The sequence below is a fragment of the Ambystoma mexicanum genome, chromosome 4p, assembly GCF_040938575.1.
Source record: "Ambystoma mexicanum isolate Mex_15411 chromosome 4p, UKY_AmexF1_1, whole genome shotgun sequence".
NCBI lineage: Eukaryota > Metazoa > Chordata > Amphibia > Caudata > Ambystomatidae > Ambystoma > Ambystoma mexicanum.
The window spans coordinates 710,198,444-710,214,042 of NC_090927.1; the positions used below are offsets into that span (position 1 = coordinate 710,198,444).

At 41.6% G+C, this 15,599-nt stretch overlaps 1 protein-coding gene across 8 annotated transcripts in view; it reads left to right on the forward strand.

Annotated features, from left to right (window-relative positions):
• Positions 1–15,599, forward strand: part of MYO6 (myosin VI) — a 1,279,197-nt gene that overhangs the window by 1,250,710 nt on the left and 12,888 nt on the right. For all 8 annotated transcript variants that reach the window (XM_069606282.1, XM_069606276.1, XM_069606277.1 and 5 more), the window contains one exon: positions 762–980. In XM_069606282.1, coding sequence (XP_069462383.1) covers positions 762–980 — 219 coding nt within the window. The remainder of the gene's footprint in view (positions 1–761; positions 981–15,599) is intronic.

Genomic DNA, 15,599 nt, shown 5'->3' on the forward strand with positions numbered 1-15,599 from the left:
CAGATATCATCTTTACTAAAAGATAAAAAAAAAGGTTATGCTGTCCTTCTTTTGAACCATGAAATAGTGCTATCCGACCACGTTTCATTTTTAAAGATGAATAGATACATATCTTTTAGAATTCCATCATATGTTGTCACCCCGTCCTTTTCCTGAATATTCACCCAATTGTGAAAGACGTCTCAGTCTGTAATAGGTTGAGGTTTCATATTACAAAATGTATATTGAAAAATAGGATCATTAATGCTTGGAACTTCGTACTAGCAAGATAAACTAAAACGTGAACAGTACGTCAAGCAAAAATAAAATCCTGGAGCAAACAGAAAGCCGCAATAGTACTGTGAAAGTAAGTGTAAAGTTAGAGAACACATTGCAGGTAAAACGAGCAGATTGGATCAGTGTTTATCTTCTGTTTCTACACTTTTACTAGCACAATGCACGTGTTGTGCCATAAAGGTTATGCATTTTTCAAAATGCTCTAGGTCCATTATTTTCAATTGAAATAGCATCATTATTTTATAGCTTTTTCTGGTGAATGATGGGGAACAATGTTTTACAGGCTTTGTTTTTTCAGCAGGTGTGGCTAAAATATAATCTTTTTACAGGTGGCTTGGCTTATATATCTTTCTGGATAGCTTGTTGGATTCCCTATCTGATGAAAAAATCCTAATTTTCTTGCATGTGCAAAAATTGACCTTGGTGTTTGAGGGTTGTTTCACCTTTGACTTGCTTATTGTCCTGTGCTTATTTTTCTGGAATAGCTCAACAGAACCCTGTGGCTCAACTGCCCACCAGACCTCAGGAGATTGAGATGAACCGGCAGCAGCGGTACTTTCGCATTCCTTTCATACGCCCCGCTGACCAATACAAAGATCCTCAGAACAAGAAGAAAGGCTGGTGGTATGCTCATTTTGATGGAACATGGATTGCCCGACAAATGGAACTGCATCCTGACAAGCCACCAATACTGCTTGTTGCTGGTTGGTATACCCCTTAATATGTGTGTCTAAACTATCATTGCTCTGCATTTATAAAACACAAACACCTAAATGCGGATTGTTTCTTGCCATTTAGATAATTGTTTTAGTCAGGGACGGTCGTTTCATCCTGGGCTTTGGGGACAGCTGGTCCCAGACTGCACAGGCGATCACCGAATATTCTGTAGGAGTGCTGCGCCTGTTACAGATTTATCGTGTTTGTGCTGGTACAGAGTCCCTACATGCCTCCATGTGGGGCCCTGTCCCACATTGGCTACTGCCGGGTCACTGTCTCTGAAGGCACTTGACGGCACAAGTGAGCCTGGCCCATAAGAGGCCATGTGAGATCTTGTAGGCACTTTCCTCATGTTCACCTATGGGCAGAGCAGAAGCAGGACAGAGGAAGCAAAGGTGTCTATGAACTTTCCTCTTTGCTTCCTGTGTGTGGACAGGTGGGGTGTCCAAGCCAGAGCAGAGGGACTGGACAGAAAAAAGGTACATGTAAAAGAAATTACACAGTTAAAGGTCTGGGGCATGCAGAAGCATTGTGTGTCATCTGGTTGAAACCATTGAATAGGCCAAAATGACCGTATCCAAATTACCAAATTATTGGGTCTTTTGGTGGGGTCAGTAAAAAAAAGAAACACAAAAGCTGTGGGGGTGTCCTCCGCAACACCCCGCTCACTATACTATATAGCATAGTGAGCGGGGGTTTTGCGGACACCCCTACAGCTGACCTGTTCTAAATAAATAAATAAAAAGGCCGGGTGCTGCAGGGGTGTCCCCTGCAACCCCTGCAACTATACTAAATAGTATAGTGAGCGGGGGTTGCAGGGGCACCCCTTCAGCTCACCTGACCAAAAAAAGAAAAGAAAAAGCCAGGGACTGCGGATGTGTCCCCCGCAACCCCCCGCTCACTATACTATAGACTATAGTGAGCGAGGGATTGCGGGGGACACACCCGCAGCTCACCCAATTAAATGTTTTTTTAAAAAAGGACCCTGCGTCGCCGGTTCCCGATCACGGAAGTGAATGGGAACCGGCACCGCAGTGACAGCGCGTCAGAAGGAAAGGTAAGTAGGGTGGTGGGGTGTGTTGTGGGTAGGGGTAGGGGTGTGGGTTTGGGTAGGGGTTTGCGCTCATCGGGAATGTTCAGGGGAGAAATGACCGAAGATTATTATTTAGAGCAAATAATCTTCAGTCATTTCTCCCTCAAACGTTGGGACACATCACACAGATCCGAAACCATCATATACTGTTAGGGTAACACACTGTTAAACTGTGTTTTACAGTGGCAGTGTTGTTGCTAATAAATAAGCCATTGATTGCATGATAACAGGTTTTGCAGGTATTGTTGACATGTACTGTCAGACGGAGCTTCCGTATTGTCAGGCCTCATATTTTTTCTTTGGGCACAGGCAAAATGAAAACAATTTGCAAAGTGCTTACTTACTATTGTTGGTAATCTGGCACCTATTGAAGTTTTCGTAATGTTTTTCACTACATGAAAATTATATGGCTTTTTATGCAATTCTTCTGAAATATGTACTGTAAAATGCATCATTTAAAAAACAAAAATAATTCAAGGGGAGAAGTCATCCTAGCCTCCCCTTCATCTCACACCAAATGTTTCAGGAATCTGTGCTTGCTCAGAGCAATTATCAAAACATGTTCACCCCGCCAAGATCATGAGCCACCACTTCTTGACCTTTGGCATGGACTGATGACTACATCATTTATTTTTCCCCTACCTTTGTGCCCTCCTGAACTCATTCCTTAACAGCCTACCGTCAACTTTCATAAACCTTGGAAAACTTTACATCTCACAAAGTCGGTAGCACATCTTGACTCTACATTTGGCTCCTCTCCTTGTGACGCAATCCTTGCAGAGCTGAACCTAAACATGTATCTTTTGTTAACTCTCACTGCCCTCTTAAATTTCATCAATATTCCAGATAAAAAGAAAATAATTCCTTGGTTTAACCCCCATTTGAAACTTGAAAGAGCCAAAACGCACCATCTAGAAAAGATTGTGGAGCAATCCTAAAGTACTTCAGATCAGGCTAAGTTAAGAAAACGCAATTTACTATACAAGAAAGATGAGCAGTTAGGATTTTAAATTGATTTCATTGTCTATCTGCCACTGCAATTGTTATCTTACCTAACAAGACACTTAGCAGCTCTGGCATCACATTATTTACATTCAAATCAAAACCATGCATTCTAATATTGCTTCCCAATCCCTTACTACTGCCAGATGACTCTCTTGTGAACAACCTTTTCTTGCTCCCAAGGCTCTACTTTGCACCCACCTTTGAGTTATTTCAAAACTCTGATAAGCGTACGCCTTCTCTCGCAACCTCATGCATACAAAATACTTCAAAAATCTATTGTGCCACCCTGCAGCTGCTTCCATGATAAATCCTCTCATTAAGGGTTAAATGCAATTGAGTCTTGGGATTACATGGTGAAAAGAAATGTCTCAGACTTTGGGTCTTTTCAACGAAAAATACTTTATGAAGCTAGTGTAACAAAACGGGGTTTAAATAACATAGTTCTTCCCCTCGGTGAACTTTATTGAGGGTAGAATATCTAACTTAAAGTCCTTCCCCAAATAAAAAAAAGTCCAACAATTCAAAAACGTCTACTGGTACTGTACAAAATAATAGGACCGCTTACACAAAGCAATGAAACTGGGACCTGCAGTTGCCTTCTAGGTGCAGGACCTCTTAGTAGAGGGATCAGATGAATCCTGTGCTTTGGTTTTCTGTCTCTGTCCTTCTGATGATTCGTCCCTATCTCTCTGACTCCTCTTTTCTCCAGGAGTCTATCTTCTTTACCTCCCTTCTCTCTATCTTCTTATGCCCCTCATGTCCTCAGGGGACCTTTGCTTTTGCCCCTCTTCTACTTCGGGGTCCTGCTTCTGTCCTGATCTCTTTCTACCAGGATCTTAGCAAAGGTGTGCCTTAGCCTCTTCACAGGCTTCTCATGTGGGTCAGCTCTTTCGCTTGTCTGGCTGTAGGGCTACTCTCCTTCCGCCAGGTTATCAGTTTCCTCAAACTTCTCAAGCCGGTCGGTTCTTTAGCCCTTTTGGCTTAGGTGGGCTGCAAGTGTACTCTCCTTCTTCACCCTGGGTCAATCGGCTTCCTCAGCCTCTCCTTAGGCTCCTCAGGCAGTTTGGCTCTTCCACCCTTTTTGCTTTAGGTGGGCTGCATGGGTACTCTCCTCCTTCCCTCTGGGTCAGCTAGTCTCCTAGGCCTCTTTGTAGGCTTCTCCGGCAGGTCGTCCCCCCCCCCCCCCCTTTGGCTTAGGTGTGACACAGGGGTACCGCCTCCCCGTCCTCCCCCTGGTCAGCTAGTATCCTTTGCCTCTTCCTAGGCTTCACGGGCAGATTAGCTCATCCACCGTTTCTGGCTTGGGTCGGGATGCAAGGGGGTACTCTCCTTCTTCCCCCTGGATCCATCAGTTTCCTCCAGGCAGCATTCAGGTAGGCAGCTTCCAGAAAGGCAGTGCTCCAGGGTATTCCAGGCTTTCACCCAGGCAGCAACTCGTCCTTCAGGCTACAACTCCTCTTCATACAGCAACGTCTGGCGAGAAGTACAGGGAACCTGTCCCAGACTGAGACTAGTTAAGAGTGAGCTGACTCTGCTTTTATAGTCAGACTCCTCATCCTATTGGCTGCTGATTGGAGGAAAGCCCTGCTTACAGGATTGGCTGGCAGGGTGTTTTCACTCTGGGCCTCCTGTGTTAGGCTCTCTTTCTATTGGCCAGTTGGGCTTCTATTAGTTCAATTGTGGTTTCACTTTCTTTATTTGTTTGTATGCATTCTTGTTTTATCCTGGGCTCCTTTTTAAATATGATTTGTACAATCCGTGAGGTGTAATCAAAGGCCCCCAAACCAACTGAACTTAAGGGCCATGTGAAACCGGCCTACCTGCCATTACCAAAGGAAAAGCAACGTTTTAATTCACAAAGGCAGAAGAAATTCAAAGTTCTCTTTCACTTGAAAAACAAGATTTTTGAACATTTACACCAAAACAGCTTTGCATGTGTGTTTGCAAGTTAAATCAGGGCATGAGAAAAATGTTCCTCAGCCAACATAAAGAGGTCGAGGAAAAGGCATGGCATGTGTAAACAAGATGTAATGTATATTATGCTTCACATGCAAAATACCAGCAACAAGGGAGAAGAAAATCTTTGGTCTGTTGGTCACATGAAGATTTCATTTAGGCCCAAGCTAGACCCTTATGGCTTGTTGGTGGGCAAACCTCACAAATAACTCTCCCACTGCAATCCTGGCTTTTAAATCCCCCAGTGATTTACAACTGCAATACAATGTGGCTAGTAAGAGGTGTCAAAAACCAAGTTTCCCTAGACCTGCTTCCTCTAAGGGCAGTTCTGAGACAATCAAATGCGCTTGCTGGTGCATGTCCAGAATGTATGGGGGAGGTGTGAACACAGGGGTTATAATCAAGGCTAAACTCTGGAAAGGAAAAATCCAGGAAAATAGAAGCTTTTCAAGTCAAATGGTGGTCACTTTCAGATAAGAGGGCAGGATGCCAGATGTTTGCAGTGGGGAAACTCTGTGAAGCAAATGCATCCCTGCACCCCCCATTTACGATCTGTACCCTACACATTTACGATCTGTACCCTACACCCCGAACAACAAAGAGACTAATAAAAATACTGGTCCGGAGAGACAAATGGCTTGGAGGAAGCAGAGCTCCTATTTGAATTAACCTAGAGGTTTACTATTAATTTGAAATGACTATTAGAATCTTGGACTTTTTCTCAGTAACCACAAGTCTCACTGATTACATGTACGTTTGATCTTCTAGATCATTTCCAGGTGATTTTGGTGATATAAAATTCATCCACCTGTGACTTGGGGAACTGTAATGGCCATCTAAAATGGGTTTCTAGCTGATATGAAAATGTCCGGAATTTAAGAGTTGGCGAACTGGTGGAGGGTACAATTAGGAATATGGGTAATAAATTACATGTTACTAAATAGTATGCTTTTTTTAAAAAAAATTGCCAAATGGCCATGCAAAATGGTGCGGACATGGCTGTCATTTTCTTTAATTCCCCATGATTATCTGAGGACAGTTATTAGTAAATCACAAAGGTTTTGATATATAACTAGTTTTTGCCAAATATCTGACATGAGAACTAATGGGGATTACAAACGGGAATTGCCATATGTCTGCTCCAGACTCGTAAACCAATCCTTAGAGATGGGCTGGATTTGGAAGGAGAGAGAAGGCTAACTGTCCAATCCTATTTGTGAGAACTCTTGCAAGGTACTCCCCAAGATTGTAAACGTGATGGGGTCATCACTGCTATATAAGGTGGATGCACTATGAGGAAGGGACAGAGCTGTGGAAACTTACCATCTGACCGCTGCAAAGACTCACCACTCACATTTATATAGCGCTACGAACCCTGAGGCATGTGAGCGCTGCTTATTATTACTCACGGTGTGTGGTGCTAATTTATCGACCTCGGAAGGATGAAAGGCTGAGTTTGGCCCTGACGGGATTCGAACCTGCCTCAGCAGGCTCTGCACGATGTCAAAGTGAGCGCTCTACTCACTGTGCTATCTGACCGGCAAAGGGGGGGGTGCAAAACGATGTAGATCCTTAGCCTATTTAACTAAAACAATATTAATTTAATTAATATCCCTTGGCAGAACACCACGGGTGATTGTGTTAAAATTCAAATTAAAAATTAACAAAGCTCATTCCTGGGGTCTGAAGAAAACTATAGACTGTAATTTAATTGGATGATCCTATTTATCCTGTCTTTGTCCCTAAACTTAAAAAGATCCCAAAACTGCCAGCTTCCCCAGCACAGGCCATTAAGTGGAGGGGTGGTGTCTGAAATCCAAAATTCTCCTTTCATCCCAATTATTGCTGTATAGCTTCCCCACCTGTTTGGGAAGCTATGCAGCAATAATTGACAACACAATGAGCTTCTCTGAACATAAATAAATCACACAAATGGGATGAAAAGAACACAGATCAGAATTCTTTAATTTCTACAGATATCAGTCCAAGAAATAATTAAACTGATCAATCAAAAGACTAGCAGTTTAGTTTGACAAATTTGTGTAAATGCATATGGCAATTATTATTTCACCCACACTTTTGCTTTAAAATAAACGTAGGGTGATTTAGCAGTTTGTTTTTGAGAACCCCCCTTACCTCTTGTCTGTGTTGGGGAAGTCAGACAGACAAATTGCGATGATTTAAGAAGTTGGGATTTCAGACCTTCCTCCAGTTAAAGGCCTGTGCCATGGTTAAAGTGGTGTTTCACATTTTAGTGTGACTTTTCTTAACATTTAATTCATATAAACATAAATATATTTCCTTTTCACCGGTCTGGTTCTTGACAGCTCAGGGGGAGGGATCCAAGGGGTATTAGATGAATTTGAGATAGGGTTGAATAAAAGAACTGACAGTAACCATTTATTGTGTGACACTTAAGTTGGGGAGGGAAGGAACTTCCTGTGTTGAGGGTGACCTCTCAATAAACTGTTACAGATCATTGGGGCTGAGGTTTTTATTGTATTCATTTAAGTAACCCTTCCATTACCCCAGGTTCTTCTATGGGGATTTGAACCTGACTTGGGCTCTTTGTTGTTCCAAATGTCCTGGACTTGTCCTGGCTCTGTTGAAGGAAAAGGCTATGGCCCTACTTCTGTGGTCCTGCAATGCCTCTCTGTCAGTCTCTCTCATCCACTTCCATCCCTCAGAGCGGAGCACGCCGGCATTGCAGTTCCTGGTGCTCCAGCATAGGCATGCTAAGGGGTGGATGCCCCATTGTTCCTTCATGTGTCGTGAGCTGCACCACTGCTGCCGACGTCCCGCTCCAGTGGGCAGAGCTGAGTCTTAAGTCCCATGTGGGGCTTGTGACACCACGGTTCCCCACAGTCTGGTCACCAAATATTTTAAAATAGATATAGTAAACACTGGAATTAAAAGCCCTAGCCTAGCAACATCTGAGTTTAGTAATATCCACCATATGTCTAAATATTCTGTTCATTGCAAAGTAATTGGAAAGGGCAGTGATTGCTCAACTAAGTACATATGTTGAATTTTCAGAGCTTCATTATTCTTTCCAAGCTGGGTTTAGAATGTGGTGTAGGGTGTGTACCAATATACTATAAAGGGGGAATCCCAATTTTTACTACCTAAGTAGTAGCTCTACCTTTTATCGGGGAGATAAAAGTATTAGACCTGAAAGGTAGTTGGCTCTTATCAACAACTTACAGTCAGGGTTAGTCTTAGCTAGAGAGATTGCTAAATAGCCACGCTAGTGCTGGTGCTTATTTAGGAAATTTGAATTAGTTAAATAATGGTTTTAGTATGTTTTAAAATGTGTAACATCTAGATTGACTTTTAGCCTGAGCGTCGAATTACGTGTTTTTTGGAAAATATATTTTTAAAACTTACCTGACTTCCATTTGCATTGCCTTGCTTGTGAAATGAAGTGGGCTAAATTTGAAAACCCTGAAGACTCAGTACTTGGGCACACACGAGACACGAGATAGGAGTGAACTACAGCCCCCAGAAGGCTTGTAGTCCTCCTGCAGTACTTGTTTCCTCCACACGCGCGAACACGCTGGCGCGAACAAGACCAGCGAGTCTGTGCGGGTCCGTCCGTGCGTGTTCGGGCAGCCCGGCAGCTTACTCTTCTATTAACGGTCGTGGGGGTAGGTACAGCATCTTCCTTCTAGTATTTATTCTACATGGGGGACACCATGGCTCAGTCCAAGGGGACCTCCAGTATAGTAGAAAGTGTCTGCCCTACCTTTAAAGATACTCCAAATAAACATAATCAAAATAATATTGTTAACACCATGAGAAATGCTAATGTATACACCGATTTAACTATTACCCTGCTTAATACTCGCTCATTGCCCAAACACTGCATAGAACTGCATGACTATATTCAAGAACACAAGCCAGATATCATGTGCCTTACGGAGACATGGTTTACAGAAGCCCATGGACCGACTATAGAACAGGTAACCCCCCTCCCCCGGTTACGTGTTCTTAGGGAAGCATAGAGAGAATAATATTGGGGGAGGAGTGGCCATAATTTGCAAAAAGCAGTTGAGGTTGTATGAGGTCAAAATAGAGTGCACTGGATGTGATATCATCCACGTGAAACTGACCTCAAACCCTAACTATAGTTTGAATTTAGTCTTACTTTACCGCCCGCCAGGAGAAGTATGTGACTTTAATGATGATTTAGTCAAGCTGATAGCACCTATGTTGACTACGAATTCAGGGCTGGTCATATTGGGTGACTTCAACTTATGGAAAAATGACAAAGCAGATAAGAAAGCACTCCTTTTGGAAAAGATTATGAGCACTCATCATATCACCTATCACAATACTGAACCAACGCATAATAAAGGACATATCCTTGATTGGGTCAGAGGGGGAAACGTCCAGTTTGGGCCTATCTCCACCTCTCCATGTATCTGGTCGGATCACTGTTTCCTGACATGTCACCTTGGATTACCAGTTAAATCCGTAAGAGTGCACACCAAAGCACACATAGTTAAATCACAGAATTTTAAGAATATGACGTCTGATATTTTAACAACTAGCATGGAATTACTTTTAAGTAAAACGGACGATTTGGACGATCCTGAGAGACTCATAAAAGTCTACAATGATGTCATGTTAGAAATGCTAGATAAACATGCACCCATGAAAGATAAAACAGTTAAAGATCTGCCCAATCGTCATAAGTGGTTCTCACCTGCACTAGCTGAACTTAAAATCAATAAAAGGCAAGCTGAACACACCTTGCATAAAAACAAAACAAATGATAATTTGCTGGCTTGGAAACCCATCGAAAAGCGTTATAGAGTGATGACTACAGAAGCTAAGAAATCCTTCTATGACGCTCAAATAAACCAAGCCCGAGATAAAACAAAGGAACTCTTTCGCCTCTTCAGGTTATGGGAAAAACCTACTGTCTGTAATTCCTCGATTAAACCCACTATAGATGACTGTAGTAGAGTTGAGAGGGCTTTTGACGAGAAACTGCTGAAGGCACAAAAGAAAATTGAGCAGGTAATACTAATTTCTCCTTTGCCAAATCCCCCGTTAACACCTAAAATACCTAAAACAGGTAACCTCACTAGTACTTCAGGTAATTTCAATTTCGCAGAACCAAACCTAGCTGAAACATTGTTGCTATTGAAAGATATGCACCCCACAAATTGCCCACTTGAAATTTTCCCCTCAAAATACATATTGGAGCATCAAGAACTGTTTGCCCCTTTTCTTTGCCGGTTCATAAAGTCTTCTTTTCGTACAGATTCCATTCCTCATTCTATTAAAAATGTGGCTGTTACCCCCCTGATAATAAAAAACAGGTCTGGATCCATTAGATGCAGCCAATTTAAGACCAATCACAAATACACTATTTTTCCTTAAACTCATAGATAAGGCAGCGACCACACAGCTACAATCCCATGTACTCAAATCTGGCATATTACATGTGAAGCAATCAGGTTTTTCGAAGCTTCCATGGAACGGAGACAGCTTTATTGGATCTCCAAACATATATGTTGGGTAAACTGGAACATAGCAAGTCGGGGTTGCTGATATTAGATCTATCGGCAGCCTTCGACTTGCTGGACCACAAAATCTTGCTCAACAGAATGGCGTCGGTAGGTGGACTTTCCAAAAATGCCATTTCTTGGCTTAGATCTTTTTTGGAGGGTCGCCAGTCTCGTGTCCACTGGGGTGACTGTGCTTCTGAGCCACAGATTATCACATGTGGAGTCCCCCAGGGGGCATTTCTCTCCCCCCTGTTGTTCAATATTTACATTCTTCTCTTATGTATCGAATTGGAATCCCTTGGGATTTTTTTCTGTAACTTTGCAGATGATTTCCAACTAGTATTGAACATAATCGGGAACTATGAGGCTGACCAACAAACGGTAGCCGAAGCATATGAAGTCATAAAAAAATGAATGTCAACTAATTGGCTCTGCTTGAATGCTGCAAAAACTGAGCTGATGCTTTTCAGCTCCCAGCATGCCCAATTCAAATTAAGCCAAGACTATAATTGTTTTACGATAGAAGGTGCTAAAATTAAAACTGTGAAGAAAGTTAAGACTTTGGGTACCTATTTGGAGGAAAGTCTTGATAGTGAGGCACATGTCACAGCCATTTCTAGCAACACTAATTACCATCTAAAGGTATTGAGACAAGTAGCCCTGTTGATATCGGTAGAAAATCACATAAAACTTGTAAGAGCAGTAATATTGCCTCGTGTGGATGTGGATTATTGCAACGCACTGTTGGGGGGGAGCTAATAAGGCTGACATCCAACAGTTGCAGAAGATACAAAATGCAGCCGTCGGAATCATCTTAAAGATGAAAAGCTCGGAACCCACCAGTGCGGCCAGAAGAAAACTTCACTAGCTTCCAGTGGCAGCTCGTATCCAATTTAAAATACTCACCATGTGCCATAAGTGCATTTTTGGAAACGCTCTTGCATATTTGAAGGAGAAGATAAACGTCTATCAACCAACAAGAAGCTTACGTTCTTCGGCTGGTTCTTTGTTGGTTTTTCCCCGGATAAAAAGGTCTCGTGGCTTAGGTCAGGCCTTTTGTATCCGAGGCACGCAAGCTTGGAATTCTCTCCAGACACAGATGCGCAAGATAGAGAACCACCATGTCTTCCGTAAACAGTTGAAGCCAATCCTGTTTAAATAGAATAACTCCAGCTCTGTTTTCTTCTACTTCTATCCTTCGGCGCTTGGATGCCTGCGGGCTTTGGCGCCTTATAAGCGTAATTAACATAACATAACATACATTAGATTTGTGCTGTAAACATTACAAATGTATTCATTTTTAATAAACAATTTCATTGAAAAAACACATTGACTTAAAAAAAGCGAAGGGTCAATCCCTTTAACTTTACGTAAAACAATCACAAGTTGTCTAAAAACGGACAGTTTAATCGTGACCCTATTAGTTTAGAAACAATCTAATAATATCTGTCTAGTTGACGGATAGGTGATTCAGTGAACTGTGCAGGAAGCTATTGCTAACTTGCACTGTTCATGGAACCTCTATTTAGGTAACTATTGTGTCAATCTAGTATTGTATCTAGATGGGGGAACTCGACATGTTTCAGTTCTCTAGGTAATTTTCTGAACTTTCTTCAGGAGTAGTGTCAATGTATCTAAAAGTATTACAGTAAAAAAACGACGACAACTTCAATAGAGCGTGCTATAAGTGCATATCTCTTGAGTTGATGATTCTTGTTAGCAATGTTTTGAATCAAACTTGAATGTTCTTTCTGCAGCTGTTGATATCAAACAGAGAAATACAAAAATGATATAGGCTATAAGTGCTGGTTATTTCTTTTAGATACAATTAATTCATCAGATTAGGCTAGGTTAAATAATTACCTAGTCATATCAGGGCAAGTGATTCTTTAAGAGGTATGTTCCTGTGTATAGCAGGGTGTTATCCTCTTGGTCCTTAATTTGCTTCTGTATAAGTCTATTAGGACCTGCAAAGTTAATTTGCGTTCATTAATATACTGTCAGTGTAGGTAGGCTTACTCTCGTCACGCGCATGAAATGGAATTTGGGGGGACTTACCTCTTTTAGACAAGAGGTTCTAGATCATTTAGAACTTCATATGGCAAAGATAATGTTCTCAATATTTCCAAACACTGCATAGAACTGCATGACTATATTCAAGAACACAAGCCAGATATCATATAGTCAATCCTTATGTATGGTACAGATCCTCACAGAGGAAGCAGGCGCTCAATTGTGCCTACAAAAAATTCAAAATTTAAACTGGGGTTACTATTTAGCAAAAGGGCTCATTGGAGTTTTAGGAATCATATAGCGGTAGAAGTCGCGCTCAGGCTCACCTTTAAATTTGCAGTTTGGAGCCTGGGCAATGGAAATTCACTTGTGGTTATTACTAGTGTGGTCCTTCTGGGTAGGGCCGGCCAGTTCGGTAGTTGTCTTTGAGTACTAGGAGAGACAATCATGCGAGAACAGTACTGACTGTTCTTCTTAGTTGTCAATATTAGGTTGTCTAGTTAATCGACATTTCGTCATAGAGTAACTAGTATTCTTTTAATTAAGAATTCTAAACTCTGAAAAAGACTTACCTTTTTCCAAACTGTCTATATCAGTTCGATTCTGCTTGCTCCAGTCGTTCTAACCACTGGATGCCGTTTAGATGTAAGTAACGGTCGCCATCTTGAGTGGGGAGCTTTATATAGGCTATGGGGTCCTTTTTTAGTGTTTAGTACTAGTGTCTCTAGTATAACGACTTAGCCGAGTGCGGTAAAGACTGCTTCGCATGGAAGGAATTCCTCAGGGAAAGTACTGACGTGAATGTTGCTCCCTGGTGCACTTAATTATTAGTTTCTTGAGATTATACACTCGAATGGAGCGAATTGATTTTAACGTGCGGCGGCAATGGATAAGCTACGTTCATTAAGTAATGATATAAATACCGAGTCTTACCCAGCTGGTTTTTATACATTCATGTGTATTTATTTTCAACTCTAGAATGGATCTAATATTTCTATGTTTGAATAGAAAGACCATCTGAGCATGATCTAAAATAGCATAGTATGAGTGTATAGCTGTGAATGGATAAAGGCCATCTATATCATCTCTATGAGTATTCTAAGTAATGTAAAGGGACATAGCAGTTCAATTAAATTTTGTGCCATTCTATGGCTTCGGTGAGCCCTCTTTTGTCACTTTGGGTCTGGAAGATGAGTCTTTGCTCTTTTTCTAAGAGGATCTTTTTCTTTTTAATAAGATCATTTCCTTTAATGGTTAACAATACCGTCCACTTCAGGTCTTTACTTGAATGATTGTGTTCTAAGTAGTGTTTGGGTGTGTAATCATGGACACTTTAGACAACCCAACGCTATATTAGTAGACCAGTTTGGCGTGGGAGTATTGGTGCTCCTAGATCTTCCCAAGGCTTTTGACACTGTCTGCCATGGGATCTGCTAGAGTGTCGAATGTCACAGGTCTGCTTGGTTCTACTCTTAAGTGTTTGATGCTATTCCTCTCTAAAATAATACACTGCTTATCCATTTCTCCTTTCTATTTAGAACATTTTCCTGCCAAGTGCTGTGTGCCTCAAGGCTTTACTCTATCACCAATCCCTTTTCATCTCTATTTTTGTCTTCTGGCACCTTTAATGAGATGCTTCAAATTTTATTTTTAAATTATGCAAATGGCGATGCAGATTTATATCCAAGTACCTGGAAATGCCACTCTTCTGAATCCAGAAATCTTAGAAAAATACATCATTGCAATACAGCATTGTATGAGCAGAAACTTGAAAACGAAACCCAAAAAGACACAGATCCTGGTGGCTAGCTCTCTATGACTAAGTATCTCTTCAATTTGGCAAGTGTCCCTGCACCCAGTTCCCCAGCCTGTTTCTGTAGGAAAAGAAATTGTGTGCTCTAGCACCTTGACGTGTCTCTTGTGCTAGATGGAATTACCAATAAAGATCTCAGACCAAATAACGGACAGACTCAAAGAATATGGCAAAATACTACTTTATTCTCAATTTAATAAAGCAGGGTCAACTGAACTGGCAGACATCAGACTGATGCTTGCACACTCACACACAAGCTTGATTACACAGAGGTTTTATACCCTAATATGTGTCATCGATTACTTCATCCTACGTGGCAAACTATAAAATGTATTAGCGGGCGGGATTGGTTAGGTTAACATGTTTACTTATAGAATACATAGGGGTTAGTACACCATTGGTTGTCTCCCATCTGTGAGGCACACCTGAAACTACTCTAAATACTTATAATACTGATTATAGCGAACAGAATGGCAGCGGATTGGTCTCTGCAACATTGTATAGCAGGTTGCCCCATAGACCCACTGATTGGTTGGCATTCTCACACAACCTTGGGCTTACGGCTCGGCTAGCAGCACATAAGAGAAAAGTAACCCAGCTGCTTGAATCCCATCAGATTACTCCCCACTTTCCCAATTAGTCCATCTCATCAGTCCGGCCATGAGCCAAAGTTTCCCGTCTCTAGTTGACCTTGTAGCCTGCTCTCTGTTCTGGGACATTCAAGGGAGTGTAAGCACATCACTATCTTCATCCACGGCTTAATGAATAGCCCTTGTTTTCGACGTTTAGGTCATATGTGAAAAGACCACGAATTTGTCAATTTCGACCTGTTATCTACTGCTATTTGATTTAATTATACGGAGTGTCACTGCTTTTCTTGGCCTCTAGAGACTTGCTCACTCTACATTCTATAGATTTTATTTACTTTTAATTGTCCAATACTTGGCTCTTGCAGATGTTTTCTTCTTATTTAATCTAAGAGAAAAATGCCTCGTCCATGGCAGATCTGTCTGCTTCCCATCGTGCTTTGCAGCTATTCCCTACAAATAGCATCCTTGATTCCAAGCCAAAATAGACTCCTCTTTGTTTTACACACAAAGCTCTACTTGCAGCATCAACTGACTCTGCAACCCTGATCTGTGGGGGTTCTATGTCATTTCATCAACAGATTTTTTTTCTGTTTTTTTTTTTTTTTTTACAAATATTT